The following is a 27,923-nucleotide window of genomic DNA, read 5'->3' on the forward strand; positions in this document are numbered from 1 at the left end:
ACCCCGTATGCAGGTGCTGCTGGAATGTTGCTACTTAGAAATGGAAAGTTCACAATTGGAAAGCTAAATCATCTCTTTTGTCGTAAAGTTATGTTTTCAACCGACCCTCATTGTCAATTTCTAGATTAAGTCAATTATGAGGCCGACTTAACTGTATCTGTAGTATCCTTTATCTCTAGTTCGATGGGATAGATGCATATTCACCAAATTTTCAATTATTTAGTGAAAGAATACATTTATATAGCAGAAAGTAGAGTTAAAGGATATCGCTAACTTCTTATCTTTCTTCCTAAGAAGTTCCTGCATGAAGTCAGCCTCATAATAATAAAGAAACAAGTCGGCACGTAGAGGGGCACAATTTGTTCCCATTGGAATGCCGACAGTCTGTTGAAAAACACGTCCTCCGAATGTAACAAATATGTTAATCAAGAAATTAAGCATCTTGATAATATCAGTTTCAGAGAATGTTTTGTTTGAATCAGAGTGAACCTTTACAAAGTAGGATTTATCCCTCCCTAAGACAAGATACTTGTATCAACGTTGACCATTCTTTTTTCATGAAGCAAAGCAATACCAACTCTTTCAATTTGTCTTTTAGTTGTGAATGTGGAATACTTGTGTAAAGAGTAGAAAAGTCAAATGTTTTAATACTGTCACAAGGTGAAAGAGAGTTAGACATATGTACTCTAAAAGATCTTTGGAATTTTTAAGTATCCACATCTGATTCACGCCACCTCTAGAATAGGCAGTTTCACAATAATTTTGAAGCCCGTCTTCTTTGGTTTGGTAGAACTTTTATCTAAACATACAGTCCACTTTAAGTCACTGTTGAAATTGTGTTCCAAATTTGGACAATGATCAGTCCAATAAGTCTTCCTTTATGTCACCTTTGCAAGATAATTATACGGATTGATATTCATTTCCTATTGTTCTCTTGCATCATGAATTAAATAAATATAACAATTTACTAATATCTCTTTACCTACTACATAATTGGTATTATTCAATTCCATTCTTGATTTTCGTCTTTTGTGCTATTTAAAGTCTGAATGCAAAGTAATATTTTTTTTAACAGTTTTGCGGTTAATGTTGAATGAACTGTTTTCACAACTGAAATCAACTTTAAGTCTACCCATTATAAAATGACAGTATTCTTTATTCCAGAATACAGAATACATAAGAAATACGATAACCCAAGCCTATAAATGTAAAGTGTTGATTACGAATGTCCCCTTGTGGTACAAAGGTAAACTCAAAAATATGCATATTGAATTTTAATATAAGCTATTAACCTCTGAAAATTTAGTTATTCATTATCTTATTTCGAGGTAAATAATGGTTTTAGTTATTAATATTACACTTTGTATCATCACATTTAAAGTCAAGATGCCGATCTCTTTTGACTTTTAAATACAAAAAGGGTCATTATGTACAATTTTTCATTGGGTCGACTTTTTTATGGCTTTTTTTAAAACCGTATTTCTTGAATGAAAGAATGTATGTGGCAAACTATCGAACAACACAGAAACACAAAGTCATATACATCTCTTTATAGATTCTAAAAACCTGGGAACAATTCCGAGGCAATATGTTCAATAAATGGAACCAATAAAAACTTCGGACAATTTATAATTGATTGAATGAATTAAGCATACATCAACAAGAAAAATATGTGTTTATTAAAAGGAGAAACTATAAATATAACAGATATATCTTTTTCATAATTTGTTTGAGGCAGTCCTGTCTTGGTCAGTTTTAACCTAAAATAAAGAACAATAAGAAGATAACTCATCAATTCCACAATACAGTGTGTTTTTTATATAATTTTTCGTCATCAAACTTGATGAAACTTCGAAATTATCGCCATCAAATATAATGCAACTTCGACAATGTCACTGTGAAACATAACCACACTTCAATGGAACTTTGAAAATGTAGCTAGTAAATATAAAGAAACTTAATGTAATAACGTTGCTATATAATGACACATTATGAAGCTAATATCATAATGTCGTGTGTAAATGTACTCAACATAGAAACTAGGATCAAAATCAGAGACCCCGAATCAAAGCAATTTAACAGGTCAATAGTTATCAAAGGTAATTAGGTACGAAGTTGAAGAGTATAAATATTGAGGACACAAAATTCCTCAAGGATTTGCCAAATACAGGTAATGTAACCTATTTCTGATTATTGTAGTAGCCTTAGTATTTTGAAAAAGTTATGCAAACAGTTATATTTCAATGTAATGATTATGAACATATCAACAATAAGTCGTCAACACAGAAGTTCTGGCTTCTGGGCTGGTGAAACCATGGGGAAGAAGACCTCCAATATTAGTGGCATCGACCCAGTGGTTGTGTAAAAACTCATCATAGATACCAGAAATAAAATGTTGTACGCAAGATAGATAAAATAGCCATTTTCTTTGACTGTAAGTGAAGTAATGATTTAAAACAACATTTAATTATATCTTAAATATTTGAATCGAAATTACTGTGGACACTGAAAATATAATATTTTTTTTTTCTATTTAATTTCGTGTTTGGATTTTAAAATGTCACATCCTCGATCAATTCAGACAAAACATTTGTTTCTAATTATAAGTTTTTTGACCTCATCTGTGAAGTTACATAGATTAAATCAAAATAAAAAACGTTTTCAAGCAACGACTTGATATTATTCAAACCTTAGGTCATTGAATTTTTATGTCAATAATTGTTGAAAATGAAGAGTGACCAATTATAACTTGCGTCACAGTATTTTGTACTTAGACTGGCTTCTTTGAAAGCTTAATAATTTGTTATACATACGATTATTTTATTTTTTTATTGATGATGGTCTGTTAATAACCTTCTCGCCAATTACTTACTTCATAGTGTCTCACCAATATTTATTTCCATTTATTAAAATCAATCTTTGGAATAAATCGTTCGTCATTACAGTTTCTCCTAAAACAAATGCAATACGTAAGCATAAACTGGAAACAAACACTAACATCGTTGTGGGATATGTTAATCAAATTGATATTTTAGTAATAACATTTTGATAAATATGTAGTCCCTAGAGAAATCTTAAGATCTGATCTTGATTTTACCTGAATGATACATTTGTCCGCTAAGCAGATGGTTGGCGGTTTCTGTTAAGATTTTAACAGCTTATCAGACACGGACGATTTATAGTCACTTTGAAAAACTGTATTTTGATTTGATTTGAATTTTTTTTGTTGCTTTAACGCCACTTTTAAGCACCGCTTTTTTGCTATTTCGTGGAGGTCAGTTTTTATTGGTGGAAGAAGCTGGAGTGCCCTGAGAAAACCTCAGACTTTTGATAGGAAATGAAAAACTGTATAGCACTTTGTCTATTGTCGAAGACAATAGGTTGAACTTTACAAGGTCGATTTATTTTCTTGTGTGTTTGGAGTTGACATTGACGTATTATCTATATTCTTTTAATTTTAATAAAATTGAGAATGGAAATGGGGAGTGTGTCAAAGAGACAACAACCCGACCAAATAAAAAACAACAGCAGAGGGTCACCAACAGGTCTTCAATGTAGCGAGAAATTCCCGCACCCGGAGGCGTCTTTCAGCTGGCCCCTAAACAAATATATACTAGTCCAGTGATAATGAACGCCATATTAATTTCCAAATTGTACACAAGAAACTAAAATTAAAATAATACAAGACTAACAAAGGCCAGAGGCTCCTGACTTGGGACAGGCGCAAAAATGCGGCGGGGTTAAACATGTTTGTGAGATCTCAACCCTCCCCCTATACCTCTAACCAATGTAGAAAAGTAAATGCATAACAATACGCACATTAAAATTCAGTTCAAGAGAAGTCCGAGTCTGATGTCAGAAGATGTAACCAAAGAAAATAAACAAAATGACAATAATACATAAATAACAACAGACTACTAGCAGTTAACTGACATACCAGCTCCAGACTTCAATTAAACTGACTAAAGATTATGATTTCATCATATGAACATCAGGCACAATCCTTCCCGTTAGGGGTTTAGTATCATACCATCATAACATATATGAGAAGAACATAACCCGTGTCATGCCAACAATTTTGTATTCATCATCACTAAAAAAAATATATCAAATATAAGAATATATGTTAAAAGAAACTCATGAATCTAATTGCATATTGCCTACAATTTTTTAGCCGGAGTACCTGAGATCACTCCCGTTTTTATTGAGGTTTGTGTTGCCCAGTCTTTTGGTCGTTTTTCGTTTTTTCCTATGACAGTTCGTTTCTGACTTATGGGCTTGGTTATCTCTTTGGAAGCTTTCGCCTCACGTCTATTACAAGAATAGTCTTACCTCCTGCCTGGTCTTCTAAGCGCGAGTGTTTGTAGTTCGGTCAGTCCGTCTGTGTTTGCACAAAGTACAGTCGCCAACGTTACTTTCCTTATCTCTTGAAGTTGATCTACAACATATCATTATTGAAAGTCAGGGGCATCTTTAAAAAATAGAATAAAACGATATTGATTAAACAACATGAACATGGCTATTATTTTAGACTTAAATTATAAATTTATAATTCTTACCGCTTATTTAATAATGAATCCTAGACACAAAAAGAATAAGAGATGACAATTTAAAATAATTTCTTTTTCACTTTATTTTTATGAACTTATGATTCTGACGGAATGATTCTTAGGACCACATTTTAATTTACTCTTGTTCATTGATATCTTGCATAAAGACCTGTTTTGTTGATCGTAGGCAAATTTGCAACTCATTTCAGAATTATTTTACTAGAAAATACTCGTCAGTCATGAACATTTCTGTATAAATTACGATCAATTTTACCGTAGTTGGTAGTTTTTTTGTGATCGCTGGTTAATACCTGAAATAGGTGACTTGCATATTACACATTAAGATAAATAAAGGTAAACTGATAGCATGGACTATCACATTTAAACGTGAAATAGTAGATGATTTAATTGATTTTCCACAGTAATATGCAACATGCCACATAAAATAAACAGAGTAAAGCAACAATAGAGTCGAACAGAACAACATACTTACAGGAAACAGCCAAAACTAAAGCTTTTGACAATGAGGACACCACTGAAAACTCAATAAAACATCAGATGTTCCTTGAAGGTAATAAGCATGTCGTAGTAAAATCTGTCCAAACTGATTTATTTGAATTGTTTATTGTTTAACTACTTTGATGGGTTTATCAAGATTCAAATGCAACATAACAGAAAATTTTGGAAAAGTGTATCGATTTTAGTAAAATTGCAATCAGCAAGGTGTAGTTGAAATATAACTTTAACAATAACTTGAACTTGAACTTCAATACAAACCTTCTCTAAATCCCTCTGGATATGGTCGCTCGTACCAAAATCTATCGCCGAGCTTCAGTTGCTGAAATTGTGTGCCAAGAATACAAGCAAATGTTGGACCCAAGTAAGATTGGTCTCCAGCAGAAGTTTTCATTCGTCTTTCTAATATGCCTCCAACATAGAGGTCAATATCATGAACACTCCTATAAATTCAATGAATAATAAAATATCATCATGGAAAACGAATTATGTATATTTTTTTAGTGCTGCTAGTTATAATTTAAAGTAATTTATTTTTTGTAAAATATCATTTTCATTTGTCACGTACTTATGAGTCATCAAATTTCTTTTTTTTCTTTAACATATACCTACTTGTACAGCTGGCGCAATTTCCCTCTGTTCAGTAAGTCTGGCAGTGAGTCCCAATCATCATCTGACGAAGGAACAGAAAGATCACAGAACTCCCGCCATGCTGTATACGATGGTAATCCATTATCACGTCCTCGTTGTATGTTTAAACTTGTCAAATCCAAACGACCATTAAATAAATGATTTCTAATGGCACCTTCGAATTCCCTGGAAAGAAAGTTCAAGTGATTTGATCCTTGACGTTGAATTTGTCTAGTAAACATGATAGTGTTATGCTATATATGTATATTTACAACTCGTCTAAACACCAACCCAACAATGTTAGATCTGTAAATTTGCTTTCGGAAATGTTTTGTTCTTCCCTCGCCGGGATAAGAACCCATGCTACTGAGATATCGTGACACCAAATCGCCTGCACTGTAGCCGTTCAGCTAGAACACAAGACCACCTGGGGTTCACAATAATAAAGCTTTCGGTGGCCGTGTGTTACCTTTCCTCGTCAGTTTTAATCTTGCGGCGTACTACTATACATGATATATAAGGCATGGACATGTTATATATATTTATATATTCATACATAGAGAAATAACTCTCCCTTCATGGCATGGACATGTTATATATATTTATATATTCATACATAAAGAAATAACTCTCCCTTCATTCTTAATATCTAGTATATAAACAAAATTTAAAAGGGGTAAGTCCACTGAAAAAAAAACGTTTATATCAAAAACGAAACGGTTAAAAAAAACTGCCATATTCATAAATTAGGTACATGCTTGTTTAAAGAAAAAGATGGTTTAAAATCATAAGTATATCGCGGTCACAGACATTGCAATAAAACTTAAAACGACGTCATTGATTATTGTTGTTTGATGTCTGTTAATTTGCCTTAATTGTCAACTATTTCGTCATTGGGTTTGTGCTCTGAATGCAATTTTATATTTTGTCTTGTTGAGGCTTTTTTTATGGCACTTTTTTCTATTATAATTTGGTCTCTTCAAATTTTTGATAGTTGTTTTAATTGGCAATCACATCACACTCTATTATTTCCATATCAAACAGTTCTCACATATTTGTTTTTCTTTCATTTTTTGTCCATAAATTAGGCCGTTAATTTTTTCGTTTGAATAGCTTTACATTTGTCATGTTTGGGCTTTTTATATATGACTATTCGGTAAAGGCTTTGCTCATTTTTGAAGGCAGTAAGGTAACCTATATTTGTTAATTTCTGTGTAATTTGGTCTCTAGTGAAGAGTTGTCTCATTGGCTATCAAACCACATTTTTTATTTTTATACATTTATCTTTTAATTGTTCCCTATTGATGAAATAATGTATAATGATTATACTTGATTTTTAAAGATCAAGAGCTTCGGTCAAGGCACTCCTATACCAATACATGTACCTAGGTTCAAAATAAGGAACAAACTAATTGCTATTTGTTTTTATCTTTTCATTGAAAACAAAGAAACAATCATCACAATATGATAATTTACCTGTCTGAGGCTCTTGTTGGAAGGGTTGTCATATATCTAACCAAATCTAATATCCTAGATCCTGCTTTATTTACCAGTAAGTGTGGATTTTTTAGAGTGGACTGCATTTCTGTCACAGATGACGTGGTATTGTAGTCATTGGACAAGTATGCCATTTCATGTGGAATCTAACAATAATTGATAATTGTATATAGGAATCATAGAAGTCTTAAAAAAATACAGAGATACGTAAGTAGTATGTTGGATTTGAGAAAGAACCGGTTGAAATTCAAAGGAATTTGTGAGAGTTATCATGTTGCGTCAATTTATTGTTCCTTTGCGCCAATGTTACATCTGCGGAAATACAATTGCCAGATTTCATCCACGAATTCGCCTTAATTACAGAAATCATTTGAACCAATATAAAATATTTATATGTCTGTATTAATTAAAAACTATTGAATGATTGGTGTTTGCATTACGCCGCATCAGCACAGCAAGGCTAGTATGATATCGCGGCGAGCACTTTTTCAATTATAGTTATCTAGATACGAACAAGAATATAGAAAATGTTTTAAAATCCCATGAAAGAGGGACGAACAATACCAGAGAGACAGTCAAACTCATAAAAAAAAAAAAACTGACAACGCCATGGCTAAAAATGGAAAAAACAAACAGACAAACAATAGTACACATGACACAACATAGAAAACTAAAGAGTAAACAACACGAACCCCACCAAAAACTAGGGGTGATCTCTTGTGCTCCAGAAGGGTAAGCAGATCCTGCTCCACATGTGACACCCGTCATGTTGCTTATGTAATTACAAATCAGGTAATAGTCTAATTCGGTAGGTCACATTCATGAAAGGGAAGGGGATTGTAGTTGCGACGTAAGGAGCATATCCGATATCATTTGTGAAACGGTTATTCTATAACGGTCAACCAACTCGTGATGGCATCCGTAAAATTTACGAATGGATGATTTCAACTTCACCATTTGGAACTATTGGTTTAACAGCTTCCTTTTGAGCAGAAACCTCTATCAAGAAAATCATGATAGAAAATGCAAGCACGGTAATATCGTATCAATTGGAATATATATACCCCGTATGCAGGTGCTGCTGGAATGTTGCTTCTAAGAAATGGAAAGTTCACAATTGGAAAGCTGAAATTATCTCTTTGTCGTAAAGTTTTGTTTTCAACCGATCCTCATTGTCAATTTCTAAATGGAAGTCAAGATATGAGGCCGACTTAACTGTATCTGTGAGTATCCTTTATCTCTAGTTCGATGGGATACTAGTAGATGAGTTTCACATAGTAATTAAATTTTGAATTATTTAGTGAAAGAACATATACGAAATATATGAATATGGTGGATTTGTAAATGCCGAATCTGTAAAAAATGTTAACATTTTAAACCCATCTCGTCATACTCTATATAAATTGTTGAAAAAATGACATTTAACCTGTGTATGACCGAAGCGTAGCGCCGCTGTTGCCACCCCAACTCTCGTTCCAGGATTGATATTCTTGTTGTAGTCTCTTGAGTATCCTTCAGATAATAGACGTAAGCCATACTTATCGAGAATTTCGTCACTAAACAGATCTAAAAACAAAAAAGAGAAATTTGTCCTGCTCAATATTACAATTTGACCAGCAATGTTCATTTAATGCTCGGACATTGAGTGGATTCTTCCAACTGGTAATTAAAGCGATCACTCAGCATTTAAATAGAAATTTTGTTAAAATAGAAATTGATATAGTGTGATGAATATGTTTGTAGAATGATATATATATTTAGGAATATGTAGGCCTCAATTGGACGAATCATTTTTATTTACTGTAAAACGAGCTTTTTTTTGAAAATCTCATATTTTAGAAACACGTTTTCTTATTCGCTTTTCTTTCCTTCTAATACACGACATGTATACAACAGAGGCTTTTGAGATTATGTTGTATTAATAATGAGTCGTTGAATTAAAAAAATATTGCCAGTATGAGAGTGAAAGTTTCTAGTTGTTATGCATTCCCCACTTTCAAATCCTTTGATTTGATCGTTTCTGGCGTTGGAAAAGCACTTCGAACGCACAAACATTGTAAAGAGTTATTTCCCTTCATTCTTTTCTATTTGAAACATATATGTACTTGCAAAATATTCATAATTTCCGTATAATGTTTTCTATGTTAAACATATATGTACTTGCAAAATATTCATAATTTCCGTTTAATCTTTTCTATGTTAAACATACTTTCTAAATATTCATTAAAGGTTATATGTTGTATAATAGCACCAACAATCTTTCTGGCTTCGTTGTATAGCTGATCCCCTGTCCAAGAGGGTTGGACATTTTTCAGCTCATCAACGATGCGGTTATGTTCTCTAACAAAAAGCAAATGAAGATGTCCCAATCCAGGCTGGACGTTCACTCTTATATCACCTATACAAACGCAATTACATAAAATATGATGATATAAGATAACAGTTGTATAGACACTTATTGTATAATTGTTGTAAATATACAAGTATAGATACGTTAATGGTGTTGACCTCTAGAGGTCTTTTGATTTTTTCTCTCTTTGGATTACTGTTTCATTCACGTGAACCCCATATTTCTTTAATTATACATATATGAACACACCTATTTAAATAACGTGTTCACTTCTTATAATCAGTCTTGATAGAAACCTTGGAGACCAGACTCGAGGAATTTGTAGATGCAGAAACCTTTTTTTTTTATATAATCTGTCCGCAAATAGCTCATTTGCGTTTAGTTTTGGACGGTTGGCACTTTTTACTGGCCATATTGCTTTATCATCAATAACGGGATACGCTGGTAATAGTGTTTTAACATATGTTCCAGGCTAGTGTTTATAGATTCTCGTGGAAGCGTACTTGGTTCGAGAGAAAAAAAGCAGCAATATGATCTCTACAAGAAACCGCTAAAACTCTCGTAGCCATGACATCTATGGTATTTGCTCATGTAAATGTTAAAATTAATGCATGTATTCTTTAATGGTGGTAAACATTTCAATATATATAAAATAGATTAAACGAGGACATGACAGCTCTTCGATGAAATTTATAACAATACCAGCATTTTGACAATAGTCATTCACGGGGTCACGTCCGGTAAGTGTACAGAAAGCTTCACCAGACGTATCCTCTGGTAACAAGTCTCCACCTGACACAGATTTTACCGCCATTTTTCCTACAAAAATATATTCTATTTATTGAGATAAAACTATTTGAGTTACATTAAAACAGAATTTATTCAAAACTGGGAAAACACATAATATATAGAAGCTTTCAGAAATAAGTTACTGTGAGGAGTTAAAACGCAAAATCTATTGTACTTGTTAATCGAAAAATGATTATAACACTACTCTGAATGAAAGCATGTATCTTAAAATTAACTGGAAAGGTTACGCTAATTGCAAAAGAATGCATCCCTATATTTCATAGAAAAGTGGAGTTAATACAAAATTTGATCGGAGAAAATCAGCTTAGGCGAGGCACATGTTGTGTCTTTTTAACGCAAATTAGCATTACATTTATTGTCTCTTGTGTTGAAAGTTCTCAATTAATTTAAACGTACTTTAAATACTTAACCGCAGTGGCGGATCAAGTGGGGGGTCCGGGGTTGGAAACCCCCTTTATTTGGATAATCATTGCATTTGAATGGGAAAATGTAGTTTGAACTCTTCCCCCTACTTTTGTCCTGGGTTTGGAACCCTCTTTTTAAAATGGCTGGATCCGCCCCTGATCCGATTGAAGTTGTTCCATGGAGCTTTAAATTATAACATGGATCATCCATTATTCTCAAAATGGTATAGTTAGGCATAGAGCTTACCATCTATTCCCCTAAGTTGTCTCTCTTCATCTTCTGAGCTTCCATAGACCATACTCCCATCAATAAAGGATGTTATAGCATTAGTTACTTGATTTCCAGCTTCAATCGTAAAACAATAATATATGTTTACTGTTGATACGTGAAGTGAATGAATAATAAACATAAACATTCCTATTAATTAAGAATAGTTTAATTTTGGACGTAACGCGTCTTCTGACGTTATTTTGTTATCAGCCCATAGACATAATTTAGTCATGTGACTGTAACGTCATCAACGTTTTTTCATGGTTTTCTACGGTTTAAAATGGAATTTAGAATTAAATTATAAGAAATGACTGTAATATTTTTTCTTTCTATTCGAAATAACATAAAAAATGTTGTGCACACTGTTGAATAACGCGCGTAGTAGCGCGTTATTCAGTGTCCACCAATTTTTTTATGTTATTTCTTCATAGACTGAAAAAAATATTACAGTCATTCCTTTAATAATCCTTTTATTTATTATTCAAACATTGAAAAGACTAATGTTTCCCGTATACTATTACCATCATTGAAGCGTGTTCGCGTAGAGTGCGGGTAGTCGTTCGCCGCAAACCTCACCTGGTCATACTAAGGACCTTTGACATTAAGACGAGAAAGCAATCTAGGTCCGCTAGTAGTTAGAATATGTGTGCGGGTAAGGTGACTCTTTTCCAGTGAACTGTTAATATGTGAATTATATAAAGGATAATACATTTTGAATTATGTATTTTAGCAAATGTTGAGTTAAAACTAAACTAAACTAGAGGCTCTAAAGAGCCTGTGTCGCTCACCTTGGTATATGTGCATATTAAACAAAAGAAACAGATGGATTCATGACAAAATTGTGTTTTGGTGATGGTGATGTGTTTGTACATCTTACTTTACTGAACATTCTTGCTGCTTACAATTATCTCTATCTATAATGAACTTGGCCCAATGAAAAGTACATTAACTCCTTAGGGGGTCAATTGACCATTTCTGTCATGTTGACTTATTTGTAAATCTTACTTTGCTGAACATTATTGCTTTTTACAGGTTATCTCTATCTATAATAGTATTCAAGATAATAACCAAAAACAGAAAAATTTCCTTAAAATTACCAATTTAGGGGCAGCAACCCAACAACGGGTTGTCCGATTCATCTGAAAATTTACGGCCAGATAGATCTTGACCTAATAAACAATTTTACCCTCTTCAGATTTGTTCTAAATGCTTTGGTTTTTGAGTTATAAGCCAAAAACTGCATTTTACCCCTATGTTCTATTTTTAGCTGTGACGGCCATCTTGGTTAAATGGCTTGGTCATCGGACACATTTTTCAAACTAGATACACCAATGATGATTGTGGACAAGTTTGGATTAATTTGGCCCCGTAGTTTCAGAGGAGAAGATTTTTGTAAAAGATTACTAAGATTTAAGAAAAATGGTTAAAATTGACTATAAAGGGCAATTACTCCTAAAGGGGTCAACTGACCATTTCGGTCATGTCGACTTATTTGTAAATCTTACTTTGCTGAACATTTTTGCTGTTTACAGTTTATCTCTATCTATAATAATATTCAAGATAATAACCAAAAACAGTAAAATTTCCATAAAATTACCAATTCAGGGCCAGTAACCCAAAAACGGGTTGTCCGATTCATCTGAAAATTTCAGGGTAGATAGATCTTGACCTGATGAACGATTTAACTCCGTCAGATTTGCTGTAAATGCTTTGGTTTTTGAGTTAAAAGCCAAAAACAGCATTTTACCCCTATGTTCTATTTTAGCCCTGGTGGCCATCTTGGTTGGTTGACCGGGTCACCGGACACATTTTTTAAACTAGATACCCCAATGATGATTTCGGCCAAGTTTGGTTAAATTTGGCCAAGTAGTTTTAGAGGAGAAGATTTTTGTAAAAGCTAACGACGGACGACGGACGACGGACGCCAAGTGATGAGAAAAGCTCACTTGGCCCTTTGGGCCAGGTGAGCTAAAAATAGTTTAATAATAAGTCTTACCATTTAATTGAGTGTCCGGTGCTGGAGCAGACCTAACAAATTCCATACAACTGATATCCAAATCTTCATCTGGTGTCATCTCTATACCCAAGCATTCATCCCTATTACAATAAATACTTTTAGTAACTATTGTTTATAGGAATTTTCTTTAATTCATAATTCTGATAGATAAAAATTACACCGTGCACAACATGTATATAATTTAAAGTATAAAATACATGAGAATGACGTAAATATAAAATTTCAATCCTGGTATCTATGATGAGTTTATTAAACACAAGTATTCATGAGTGATCTGAAAGACAATGTATGCACAATTTACATGTGTTTGCTCTCTCGGTTGATAAAAAAATGTAGCATGTTTGAATATATTTGATTTTTTGTATAAACAATTTTAAATTTGAAATAATGGCGAAGAATATCCGCTAGAATGAACTTCCACGAATAATCAACATTTTGCGTAACAATGAAAATCTCAATGAAATACCATAAAAATTGTGCATTGTTGATTTTAGGTGGTATGGGAGTCTAAAATAAAAATGATAGAATTTGTTCATACTTTGCCAAAATTAAGTATCTATTGATATATGTTGAAAATTGTTATAAAAATGATAGGTCACCGCGCATTTTCTCAAGTTACAGGGCGTGACAAAATGACAAATTTTGTATGGATTATACAGGAAAAAACACAATTTTGTGATTAGAAACTAAACAAAATGATAGAATTGTTAAATACTTAAGGAAAAGATAGCTTTCAGACAATGCTTTGAGAATATCAAAAGAAAAGATAGGGTCACCGTACGTTTTTTCCGGCTAAAATACAAAATAGGAAAATTCCATGTAGAATCCTTCAGAAAATGCACTGTTTTAGAGTTACCTCCCATTAAAATGCCAATTTAATTTATTTTTAAAAGCAACCAAAAATAATCATCATTTGCAAATATATCAATATTTATAAGTTATATTCTTATAAATTGGTTCTTTTAAATAAAAATTCACATTAAATATCTGCATTCCTGCATCAAATTTTGCTAACTTGATAAAAAATTTGGACCTTTGGTTCTCTGTTTTTAACAATCCAAGATGGAGGAAGACACCCATACCACCTTAATTGTATTACATTACAGCGTATCATGATCTGAGACATATTTTGCGTGTTTGGTTTAGTATTTTGTATATTTCTCTTTGTATTCTAAATGTTTTAAGATCTAAATGATTCAATAAATTTACAAAGGCTACGAACTGTAAAAAATAAGTACCATGTAAAGCAAATTCAACAGTCTAACTTTGCAGTATATACCTTACTTTTACGAATATTTTTTACCTTGCTATTGGTATAGCATCTTCTTTACAACACTGTATATCTTCTCCGTGCTCTTCTATAACAATATCGGGAAACTTAGAATTCATTACATCTAAATACTATCATTTTAAGGTGGTACCTAACACTACAGGGAGATAACTATGTAAAATCAGCTAAACGTTTTAATTACAATGTGTTGTTAAGGGAATATTAAGCTTCTCAATGATCAAAATAAGTGTTTGTCAAACTGCTATAATAACCAGTGTAATTTTTTTTCTGATAACACAGTTGGTTCAAATTTTTTTGAATTTTTTATATTTTTGTAAAAGGGTCAAAGTAAATACTTTGTCAAAATTTTAAGAAAATTAAACGAGCCAAATTAATTTTAGTTAAAGTGTTTGGTACCACCTTAATTCGAGCGTCACTATTGAATCTTTAGTAATAGAAACGCGCGTCTGACGCAAATACAAAATTTCAATCCTGATACCTGTGTTTGTTATATCAATAACAGGGAAACATCAAATTTAAACATCTGAATACTGTTCATTGCGTGTTTTCTTGTAAGAGATAGTCGAGAGTATATGCTATTTCATGATTCAATTACTGATATTAAACTACTACAGTTCACATAAACTAATTTCTGTGTCATGTTGGTCTCTTGTGATGAGTTGTCTCATTGGGAATCATACCACATCTTCTTTTTTTATATTGTATACAAGAGGATTATCGAAGGTTTATAGCAGAGACGTTACATTAAATATGAATCTGTTTGTTTACAGCTAGATCTAAAAACCAAGTTTACCCCACCATTTTCTTAGGAAATTCCAGAACCAGATCAGATTATGACAGTTCAAGTCGTTTCGTTGGTTGATAAAGTCGAGCGCTTGGTTTTGATATGTTTTGTTTTACTTTCCTTTTTTTAATTTAAATTGACATTCGGTTTTTGGTTATCGCATTTTTGCAGAAGAAGTTGTTTTTAGTTCATTATCAACAATACTACGTTTTCTGTACTAGTTAGAGAATTAGGGTTCTATGGTGTTTAAAGCCCCTTAGATTCCTTCCGTAGTTTTATTCAATGTAATCTCATGCATGTTAGAACTGTGTCCCGTTTCGTTTTACTACAAGTTAAAATATTTTATTTAATGTAAAACTTTTATTTAAAAAATTCAGATCAACTGTCAGAATTTCGTACAACATTAATTGTTTTTTTACCTTTGTTACCTCATACATTCATGTATATAGATTTAAATAAATATGATATACATTTACCGGCGAATGTAGGTGTGAGAACAATATCATGGTCCAGGAATTGTCCCCAGTTAAGACTCATCAAACTGTTAAATCCCTCGGGTTTTGATACTTTCCTCCCATTGTTTATTATGAACACACTATTGCTGATTGTTCTCGGACTTGTAAGGGTTGGTGTTCCATCCGCACTTATCCGGGGTGTATTTACTACAGTATACAAATATAAGATAGAAAAAATAGACACTGAAATTACCATTTAAATTGTAGGAAATCAATGTGATAATAATGCAAGAATATGGAAAATCTCATTTTACATTTCGTAGGATGCCATCACATTTACTTTAAATAATTTAGTGTCTACGACAAAAATAAAAATATAATTGTCATCTTGTTTTACAAACTTTACGTCTAGTCCGTTTTTACATTTCATAAATTTAAAAAAAAATCATGCAAACTATTTTAGTCCTGGCTTGGACAGTTTTTATTTGACTTATGATTTCTATTGCAGTTGGAACCTTCCGATGGAAAAACACAAAAACACATCGTCAACTTAAGACTGTTCAGCACGAACCCAACAGCGGTAATCTCATGTGCTTTAGATGTAGATGGGTAAGAAGATCCTTCTCTACATTTAGCTTAATCAATGGTTCTCGACTGTAATACAATTAAGAGGTTTCGCTAGCTATAAAACCAGGTTCATACACCATTGCCTGTACCAATTCACGAATATGACAGTTGTTATCCATTCGTTTGATGTGTTTGAGCTTTTAATTTAACCATTTGCTTATGAAAAAGTAAAATCACAAAAATACTGAACACCGAGGAAAATTCAAAACAGAAAGTTCCTCATATGATACCAGTTAGTATAACCTATATTAGTACATGCACTCACTGCCATCGCTGTACACCTCATCTATAAATCTAGGTTGTGTAGTGAATGCTGCACCCCAATTAGGTTTGTCTAGGTTATTACACGTGCCATCAATAGTTCTGTATTCATTTACACTGCTTAGTTTTTGACAGTCGTTTGTTGTTGCGCGTTTTGTACTTCTGAAAAGGTATTCAAATTTAAATTAAGAAAATAAAAAGGGAAGGCAACACATCTCTATCATAACCTTTTACGGAACGTTTTTACTATTGCAGGCAAAGTTTCTATGCACATTGATACAGATATTCGGTAATATAGTGATATTTGCTATCAAATTTTCGTTTAGTGATTTCGCTATGTTCAATATTCCTTGAACATTATTGCCACCATTTTTATTTTTTTGACATAATTCCTTGCAATGAAAATATTTCTTTCTTCTAACATTTAGTCTGCATTCATTCAACACATGTAAAAACCAAATAGTAATCACGTTACGGAATAAACAATTCATTAAAAATGTGGTGGAATAGCATATGGCATTACATTTCGTTAGTTGTTTATTTGTATCTCACAACATTTTCGGGTACTACAATAGACAGATGAATGTTGCAATTACAAGAAAAAAAGAAATTGATCAACATTGTAGCATCATTCAAACAAAACTGTTGTAATTTTTACTATTTAAAATCTAACTTATATCTCTCTGTGCTTTGTTTATGACAGGCACTCATTAACATTTTATAATTATTTGCCATGGAAAAGAAGCTAATAAAGTACACCAACAACCTTTTTCTTCTACTTGAATCAATTGAAGAACCAGCTAAAATATCATCCCAAGCCTCTTGGTAATCTGGATCACCTGACAGCTCTTTCAATGTCTTTCCAGTTCTGAAAATTAATTCCATGAGTTCGACAGAAAATATACATCATTAAGAAAAATACAGAAATTAATTTGAAGAAATAACATTTCATGTAAAATCCACATTTATACAAAGGAATAGTGAAAAAAAAACTGCTGGGATGTAATTTAACACTATTCCAAAATTTTACTACAGCAACTTAAAACAAAACCATTTAGATCGCATTTGTAATTTCCCTTTTCCCCTATTCGCAACCTTCCTAATTAATGCTTTTTTTTTAGACAGTTGATAAAGGCCATTGACATGATTGATATACATTATATTTATTTTAGCATGCTTTAAAAAAATATATACTTTAGTCTTCATTGAGTAAACCCTTAAAGAATATATGTGACAGAGATGACCACGGTTATATCCAATTGTCGTAGTCACATATTCGTCCTTTTGCTATCAGCAAATTGATTGATGTTGCCATGAACAACTTGTAACACGACGGGTGCTTCTGCTAGCTTTTAGGGAGTAATGCGGCGCTAGTTTGTTTGCTGTAAATAACTAACTCATCCTACTACTAGGATTACAATTTTGAAAGCCAGGCGCAAAGTGTTTTTTGAATGTTTGTCTACCGCCTTTTTACTGGTTATTGGATTGCTCCCTTTAAACCTTCATTTAACTACAAGCTACTTACAATTTAACCAGAGCTTTTTTAGCACTAAGTAATATAAAACCCTCTTCCTGCTTTTCAATGGACATCTTGCTGATCTTGAAAAGTCTGTTATTTTTCCGTTTTATTTTATTTCTTCTGCCCATACCTATATATAATCAACATGTGAATATGCTTAAAAAGAACCATAATCTTATAATCCGCTAGCATGGAACATTTATAGGTACAGCATAATGTTAATAAAAGAAGTTTCACACAGAAATCAAAGTAACAACGCACAAAAAGCACAAGGTGTTCGCAACAAAAATGCTTTTCAAATAATTTTCATTTAGATTATCAGCAATGGAGTAGAACCTCGTTCTTAAAGCAAGATTATTAGAGAGAAAACCGTCATCAAACCACAAATGACCAACTGGAATGTTGCAATACCGTACCTGCAACGCTGTTCGCTGTGTTAAACAATGAAATTGGTGAGATAAGCCCAATTACTGTTCTTTAATGTAATCAGAACACAGGTATTGATTATATTCGTATTCGAAGAACGAAGATGACTCTTTTTAATAAGAATTCGAGGGTAAAGGTTATCTCGCTTAAAACTTGTTCAAAACAAAATCTGTATTTGCAAAATCACTGACGAGTATTAGATATCTAATACCTGTATGATCCCATATCAATTTGATCTAAAAAAAAAAAAAAAAAAAAATGATTAAGTATAGCGTTTTAATTGATTATGCAGACATTCGTCTTTAAATCACAGTTCGTCCAATAATATAATATGGATCAAAATCTTACACCTTAAATTATAGATGACAGTAGCATCAGTTTTTATGGGAAAATATATTGATCAGGCTACATCATTGTATTGAAGCACAACTGCGGGATTATACCAACCAGCTGTAAACTAAATCGGAAGAGATTTTTAATCAAATACCATCAGACATTGTCCGACTATCTAAATTTCGAGAGAGAAAAACGAGAAGGGAGTACATCAACATATTTTTCAGACATATTGTTACATAGCATAATGTACGAATAGAGCGCGTTATTCGGTTGGTATTGTAAAATACGATGTGGTTTAACTTGCAATGAGACATCTCTCCACCGACGTAGACGTTAATAACTATAGGTCACCTGCATGCATTACAATTTTGAAGACAAACGTGACTGAAAAAGAGAAAGTGAAGAAATGAAAATAAAAGAAATACATATTGCCTCATCTGCTCAATAATTAATACGATATGAATGAGAAAAAAATAGAATGGTAGTTTGAAGTCCTGGAAGAAATAAGTTTTGCAAGACTTGTTCCCATTATTTACCAATGTTTCTGTAATACGTTTGCCTCTCTACCATTTTTTCAGATTTCTCCAATCCTTCTTCGAAGGCTAACAATACCAGGCTCTTAGCTTTTTTCTTCCTCTCTTTGTTGATTATTTCCCTCTCATCTAAAAGTGTTTCCAATTTATACAATGATTCCAACTCCTTCTCCGTCAGTTCCTGTTCATCTTTAGACGTTATGAGATTTCCAGAAGTCTGTTGACAAATTACCGATATAACAGCAAATCCCAGCACAGCTTGGAGAAATGACATCATGACTACAAAATAATGGATTGAAATGGATAACGAAATATGTTAATTCAACTGTCAAACAGAAACCAATGGATCTCAGTTTCGGTAATTAAGAACATATCTAAAATTAAATTGTTCTTCGAAAAACTATGTTTTGTTATTATCTAAATAAACTCATCATAGATACCAGGATTGAAATTTCACATTTATGCCAGATTCGCGTTTCGTCTACAAAAGACTCATCAGTGATGCTCGAATAAAAAAATGTTAAAAAGGCCAAATAAAGTACGAAGTTGAATAGCATTGGGGACCAAAATTCCTAAAAGTTTTGCCAAATACAGCTAAGATAATCTATTCCTGAGGTAGAAAAGCCTTAGTATTTAAAGGATTTAAACAATTTAACAAAGGGCAATACATAAAAGAAAGGCGAAAAAATACAAAAGGGACATTCAAACTCATAGTCGAAAATAAACTGACAACGCCGTGACGTAATAAAAGAATAACAGACACACAACTATACACAAATACAAAACAGAAAGCTAAAACTTCAAGCAAAACGAACTCCACAACAAACTGGGTGATCTAAGGTGAGCCGGAAGGGTAAGCAGAGACTGCTCCACATGTGACTACCATCGTAAATTACTCCCATTGTATTGAGAACTCGGCCCGTGATCTTTTTAAACGTATGCCTTTAACTATCGGATTTCATGGACATGCATGTTTCTTTTATTGCATGCCAGATCTGGGCAAATTCAAAGTAAACGTCGGTTACAAGTTAACAAAACAGTCATTCATAACAAAACAATTATATGGGACAGAGATTGCTTATCTTTGTTGCATGTGCGCTAAACAAAACAGTCATCCGTATAACAAATGAATTATATTAGACAAATATTGCTTATCTTTGTTGCATGTACGCTTAGTTTTACTATTCAGTGCAAGTATTTTTCTTTTTCCCTGCTTTCTTTTCTTTTGAATGCATGTTCTTGGGTCATTTATCAATTTTTCTTTACCTCTTTTTCTGTTTTCTTCTTTTTTTTTATTCGTTTTATTTTCTTTTATAGTTATTTTTTGTTAGTTTTCTTGTTTCTATGGATTTTTTTCTTTAAATTTGAAAAACGTTGATTTCCATTTTTCTGAAGTTTATTTATTTTTGCAATTTTAAATGCTTTAAAATTCACTTTTTTTCATGTAAGGAAAATTTAATTATACTGTTTGATTAATCAAAGTTTCAAATAAATCTTACTGAATATTAACCTTAATAAACTTGTTCTGTTTGAATTGGAAAAAGGATACATTAATAAAATTGATAAATAAATTCCGAATTTTTGGTTTGATTATAAAAATTATGCCAAACCATAAAAAGAAATTGACATTTATTTTGATTACCCGTTTTTGTTAGTACATAAATTTAAAAAAGAAATAAAAACAACTTACAGCTTCCAATGATGAGCTGAGAAGGAATCCTGTGTCGCCTGGGTGGGTAGGTAAGGTGGGTTTTATACTTCTAGGGAAACAAAAGCCGACTCAAAACCGTAGCAATATCACGATTTTCAATCTAAACTTTTATTAAACTAAAAACCTTGATCAAATAAAAAATTAATAGACAATTCTGAACACGCATAAAAAGCTTCAAGGTTTGAAATTCAATCGCCGAATAAAGATTTGATTACATGTAGACGTGCAAAAACGTTCATTTATCTCTTCTTTAAGTTTAAAACAAATAACTTTCCAGAATGCATCATCTTAAAATATATTGAGTAAAAAAAGTTTACCAATACATATTGTTATTTCTATATTTACAAAGTAAAATAATTAAAAATACATCAACAAATAACAGTAGAAATATAAGAAAACAAAATAGCAAGTTCAATTTTTTCTCAACAAAAACTCGAAAGTTTGAACAGTTCATTTTTTTTAATTAAAATATATGTTGCAAAACTGAAGAATGAAAATTAAATAATTAAAATCAAATCTTTAAACTTAATCCTTTGCAATTTAAAAACGGTGTCCTTAATACTTTTTATTCACTTAGTTTGAAATTAAATTCCAAAATCTAACAGAAATGAAAATTCGTGACAGATAAGATATTGATCAAATTTATCTGTAAGAAATGCAAGATTGATCATATCAGCTCAAAATCGACCTTTAAACTTTTGTCGATTTCAAATGTCTTCTCTACATAACCTTCTCGCGAAATCATTGGGAGAAAGAAAATCTACAAAAACAAAGACTTTTAGATAAACATGGAGACACATTACCAAAATACTCATAAGGATCAGTATTCACGATCTAATGGACCGTTATACAGAAATGTTCACGACAAGCATAAGTATCTTCGCCGAATGTCCGTCGAACTACCGCTAAAACATTGCAGTTACTTGAATCATAATTCAACAGATATTTATATACCACTTTGGATTAAACTACAAAATTTTAATTTTCCTGAACAATTATAGATTATCGTTGATCATCTCAACGAGATTGATTTTCTCGCTTGAGCCGGGACGGCGAAAGCGAGAAATGCAATCGAGTTGAGATGACCAATGATAATCTGTTTATCGCTATTTTTCCTATGAGGACGTTGTCCATTTCATGTCAATTTCGTTAGCAACGCCACGTGCCTCCTTAGTTTCTAGTGATAATTTTCCATCTCAAGCGAGTAGCATGATATGAAAAATATCACAAAAAAAGATCAACGGAAAATGCACAAAATAGCGATAAGGCTGAATACCATTCTATACTTTAATACGAACAAGAGTACTTATGATATGTACCGAATAATTGACCTAACCAAAATTGACAAACTGAAAAAAATATGTAATGAGATACATTGTAGCATCTTCGTGCCTACCTCATAAACTTATATGCTCACGTATTTACTGTTTAGTTACTTAAATATATGAAATACAAGTAAATTGTCAAATATTAAATGTTTTATATTGTAGAACTAATATGTTTATCTAGTTTTCTTCCTTTCACTTTATCATTAAAATGGTATCTGTATGTGTACTTGTCATTAAATGAATAACGTGTACTCCTATTGTATCCAAAAGATTAAGTGAAGATACTTTTTATACTTTATATTTACCCGTTAGATTAATTCAGTTTATCATTGAACTTAGCTTATTTAATCATCTGAATTTAACGTTTATTTTCAAAAACCATTCCTTGCATAATTTATGATATCACAGAACGCAATCCGACCGATTTTCGTTTTGCACAAACTTTAACTTTCAGTGCTCTGTTTTCTTGATCACTTTGCCTTTTTACATCAGAGGCCCCTGAGGGGCCTCGGGTGTATTGCCATCGCCTACTTTTCAATTCGCGCAAAGATCAAAGAGATGCATATATAATTAGTTTTGGAATGATAACCGACATTATAGACCCGCGGACCTATGTAGTGCAGAATAAAATTCCGTATCGCTTCTTTTATATTCATGTTTTCAATGGATACTCAGTTTTTTTAATTTTTCTTAATGCAAAATTTATAATATGAAAATGTTTTGTCGTTAGAAATATTTGTATTTTAATCAAACGTTCTTCAATATCAATGAAGTGTCGAAAAATTGTTGTTGCGGATGAATACCACGAGTGCGCAAGAGGGCAAGAGCGAGTGTGTAGAAAATCGAGAGGAAATCAATTCACACATTTATACACAGAAAGGTAATTATATTTCAATTATTTGATTTGGAGTAACCTTTTTAAACCGTTTGTAGCATATTTGTCTATAATATTAACGTAGCAAAACCAGGAAAATTTAATCTGTCATAATATTAAAATAAATTATCAGGTCACGTCCCCCGCAGCCATTTTGAAAATACGGTATCGGGATTGTTCGCCCTGATTACATGTTCGCCCTAGGTTCGTTCGCGCTGAGTTTGTTCGCCCTGGTGTTCCGTTCGCCCTGAGTTCGTTCGCCCTATTCTCATTAATGATATGTATATGTTACATTAATGAAAGAAATGCATATTTATATTAAAATTTATGTTTATCTATTAAAAGCTGAATACAGAATATTAATTAAATAAAATTCGGGTTGGCTGCTACATTGATACACTTTATTTTATAATTACTTTTAATTACTGTTGATTGAATTTTGATTGCTGATTAGGTATAATTTGAAATTCTTTGATATCACTGATTGTTATATGAATTGTCTTTGAGGGATTAATAATGAAAATAAAATTTTTCTCAAATAAAATAGTCAGCTTGGATGGGTAAAAACACTGATGTACAAATTGTTAGACATGAAAGGGAAATTATTTTCGCAGCTTGGCTTCTTTGATCTCAGTGTGTTTTGACAAATTTGGTATATATGGAAGTGGATTATGGAACCGGTGCAGCAATTTACTGTAGAGAACATATTAGATACACAGAAGTAAATATAATATCTAAACTGGAAAATAGTAGTATTAATATTAAAATAGATAACAAAACAACTACTATAATAAATATATATGACAGTGCTAATAATACTAAAGAAGCAGAATATGAAAACATATTCAAACAAGTTAAAAATGATATAATTATGTGTGGAGACTTTAATGCCCATCATACTCTATGGGGTAGTAACAGTATCCAAACTAAAGGGAGAGAATTATATAATTTCATAGTCAATAACAATATAGTCATTCTTAATGATGGAAGAGGTACCAGACTAAATCCAATAAATTTAGAAACGTCATGTATAGATATATCACTTGTTAGTCCAAATATTAGCCACAAAGCCACATGGGCAGTAGATCATAGCTCAACTTATGGTAGTGACCATTTTGTGGTCTCATTAACACTTAATGAAAAACCGGATTATAAAAATGAATCAGTTTTTAAGTGGAACTACGCTAAAGCTGACTGGAATGGATTCTCCAGCAAGTGTGACCAAATACTATGTGAAGACATGGTGACTTGTAACACTCAAGAAACATGTACTTTACTAACTGTTACAATAACCAATATCGCTGGGGAATTCATTCCAGTCAGAAAAAATAATAGCAAAAGTAACAAACCATCTGTACCCTGGTGGAATACTAATTGCACTAAAGCAGTAAAAGATAGAAATAAAGCCAGAAATAAAGCTCAACATACAGGTAATGGGCAGGATTTTAAAAACTATAAAGAGAAACAAAAAAAGTGCAGAAATATACTAAATGATTCACAGAAACAATATTGGGAATCATACTGTGACTCAATGAATACTGATACAAAATTATCAAAAGTGTGGTACAATATAAAAAGAATGTTAGGAAAGGTAACTGAGAAAAAGGAAATAGAAACCTTAATAGATAATAATAATATATATGAAACAACAAAGGGAAAGGCAGATTTATTAGCTCAAAAATTTTGCACTGTAAGCAGTACAAATAACTATAACGAAGAATTTAAAAAACACAAAGCAGATATAGAAAAAAATGATACTAATTTAGTACAATTCTATAAAGATAACTCAGACTGCTATAACGAAGAGTTCACACTAAATGAACTAAAAGATGCGATTAATGACACAAATAACGGTGCACCAGGAAAAGATAAAATTGGTTACAACATGTTTAAACACATGTCGAACAAATCCTTAAGTATTATATTATTATTTTTTAATAGAATATGGTTTTTACAGGAACTACCCAAAACATGGAAACATGCAATTATTATCCCACATATAAAACCTGGTAAACCCCACTCCGACCCTTTGTCATATAGACCAATCTCCTTAATTTCAAATTTCAATAAAATTATGGAGAAAATAGTTAATAATCGCTTAAAATGGTATTTAGAAAAAAATAAGTTGTATGCACCCACCCAGAGTGGGTTTAGAAAAAACAGAAGCACATTAGAACAGTGTATTAGATTAGACAATGACATCCAAAAGAGTTTTTTGAAAAAGTTAGTCACTATAGGTATATTTATTGACTTCCAGAAAGCATTTGATATGCTCTGGAAACATGGCTTGTTGAAAAAAATGATCAAACTAGGAATTAAAGGAAACATGCTTGCTTATGTTAGTGATTACCTTACAAATCGAACTATACAAGTCAAAATTAATGACACTTTCTCAGAAATATATATACTTCAAAATGGAACGCCCCAAGGTAGCTGCATAAGCCCTACTCTCTTTAATATTATGGTAAACGACCTCACTGACTGCATTAAAAATTGTGAAATGTCACAGTTTGCAGATGACGGAGCTATCTGGTTATCGGGAAAATGTATTTCTTTTTTACAGAAAAAAATACAACAGGATTTAAATAATATTTATAAATGGTGTAACACTTGGGGATTCAATTTATCCACCAATAAAACAGTGTGTATTATATTTAATAGAAAAAAGAATATTCCTGATATCAAATTTAAATTTGGAAACAATATATTGCAAATAGTTAAAGAAGTTAAATTTTTAGGGATTATATTTGATGGCAAATTAACTTGGAATAAACACATTCAGTACATACATACTAGATGCACCAAAGTGTTGAACTGTATGAGGGTAATATCTGGGACCAAATGGGGTGCTAACAGTCACACACTACGAAATATATATGTAGCGTTAATAAGATCCAAAATAGATTATGGATGTCAAATTTATAATACCGCATCATACTCGACAAAAAAGATCCTAGATAGTCTACAAACGCAGGCCTTGCGTACTTGTACAGGTGTCATTAAAGGGGCCTCACTTGCAAGTTTACAGGCCGAAATGGGTGACCCTCCCTACGAGGACAGAAGAAAATCTTTAATTACAAAAGCATATTTAAATATTATGAGTTATGATGATCTCCATCCAGCTAAAATTAGTTTACAAAACGATTTTGACTATCAATACTATCAAAACCGTATTAAAACGAAGCAAAAACCATTCTATTGCATAGCACAAGATGTTATACAAACATTTAATATTGATACACAAGTTATATATAAACAGAGTGAATGCCCACAGCCCCCGTGGCACTTACTTAAACCCAATGTTAGCACCCAGTTACACAATATTATAACAAAAAAGGACCTCCCACATCTTATCAAAAGCGAGGGCGATATCCTCATTGATACTAATTATAAAAATTATATAAAAATATATACTGACGGATCCAAAGAACCAGATAGTGGAAAAAGTAGCTGTGCTTATGTAATACCAGAATTCAAAATAAAAAAAGGGTATAGACTGCATAACAATTTATCAGTATTTACATGCGAACTTATGGCAATATTCCTTGCACTCAATTGGATACAAGATGTCCTACCATTAAATGTTGTAATATTCGTTGATTCATTATCAGCTTTACAGGCAATACAGGGACCTTTATCAAAGGTCAATAACTTAATTATTTATGATATATACTATAGTATAACAACGCTACTAAAAGCAGGTATAAATGTCGTGCTCGAATGGATTCCTAGCCATGTAGGTATCTGGGGAAATGAGTTAGCTGATATGCAAGCAAAACATGCTTTGAATTATGAAATTATATACGCAAATACCCCACTATATAAAGAAGATATTAAAACTTTATGTACAAATATACTTAAAACTATGTGGCAAACTAGCTGGGATTCCAACAAAAAGGGTAGACACTTGTATGAAATCAAGGAAAAAATATCATTTAAGGTGTCCTTACCAAAAATGATAAGGCGCAAAGAAACTATTATGTACAGACTTAGAACTGGATATGCTAAACTAAATAAACATCTATTCAAAATAGGAGTTAAAAATTCTGAAATGTGCGAAAATTGCGGTAGAGCACCAGAAACAGCAAAACACTTTCTGCTAGAGTGCACTACATATAGCGATAACAGAAATGTTATGTTCCAAGAGTTAATAGCACAGGGAGTTACAAATTTTTCGATGCAAAGTCTGCTTAGTGAAAAAGCACAATCAGTCCTACCCATTATTAATTTTATTCATGCCACAAAAGGGGTCATATAAACATATGACATTTGTATAAAACAATGCGTAAATTGCAATTAAACTCTGAAAAGAAAGAAAGAAAGAAAAAAAAAAAAAAAAAAAAAAAAAAAAACCAAAACAACAGAACTAGGTAGGGATACATAAGTTCAGATAATTTTCTATAAATGGCAGTCCAAGTAAGCTATGAAATGCAAAGACAAATATATATATATTTAAACATTTTCATTGAAAGGATAATATCCGTAATAAATTAAAAAAAAAAAAAAACAAAAAAAACTAGAATAAGAAATAAGAATATGAAGAAATAACAGGTTAGAAAGTAAACATGTAAACACAAAACTTACCCAACTTCTTCAATAACACCAATGCCACACCACAAACACGTGTTACAACACTACAGTGCTAGTACATACACACCCAGGTACAAGGACGTGATTTAGTAACCAATCACCCAATCAAACACACCCACAATTTTATTGTTTGATTACATAAG

General features: G+C 32.1%; 1 protein-coding gene across 2 annotated transcripts; it reads right to left on the bottom strand.

The window, feature by feature from the left end:
• Positions 1–1,658: 1,658 nt before the first annotated feature.
• On the bottom strand, positions 1,659–27,883 carry LOC139511789 (salivary peroxidase/catechol oxidase-like). Of its 2 annotated transcripts, none has more exons than XM_071298849.1 (18): positions 27,775–27,883; positions 19,281–19,556; positions 17,989–18,112; positions 17,230–17,331; positions 16,468–16,625; positions 15,597–15,782; positions 14,349–14,403; positions 13,025–13,125; positions 11,005–11,103; positions 10,246–10,362; positions 9,403–9,591; positions 8,620–8,759; positions 7,173–7,339; positions 5,679–5,882; positions 5,328–5,509; positions 4,333–4,438; positions 2,873–2,951; positions 1,659–1,760 (listed from the first exon to the last, which is right to left on the bottom strand). In XM_071298849.1, the coding sequence occupies exons 2-17, from the start codon at positions 19,552–19,554 to the stop codon at positions 2,894–2,896; spliced, it is 2,262 nt and encodes a 753-aa protein (XP_071154950.1). In that variant the 5' UTR covers positions 19,555–19,556; positions 27,775–27,883; the 3' UTR covers positions 1,659–1,760; positions 2,873–2,893. The 2 variants fall into 2 exon arrangements, with proteins under 2 accessions (XP_071154950.1, XP_071154951.1); XM_071298850.1 differs by lacking the exon at positions 27,775–27,883 and adding an exon at positions 20,968–21,105.
• Positions 27,884–27,923: the final 40 nt, after the last annotated feature.

The sequence above is a fragment of the Mytilus edulis genome, chromosome 2 (genome assembly GCF_963676685.1).
Source record: "Mytilus edulis chromosome 2, xbMytEdul2.2, whole genome shotgun sequence".
NCBI lineage: Eukaryota > Metazoa > Mollusca > Bivalvia > Mytilida > Mytilidae > Mytilus > Mytilus edulis.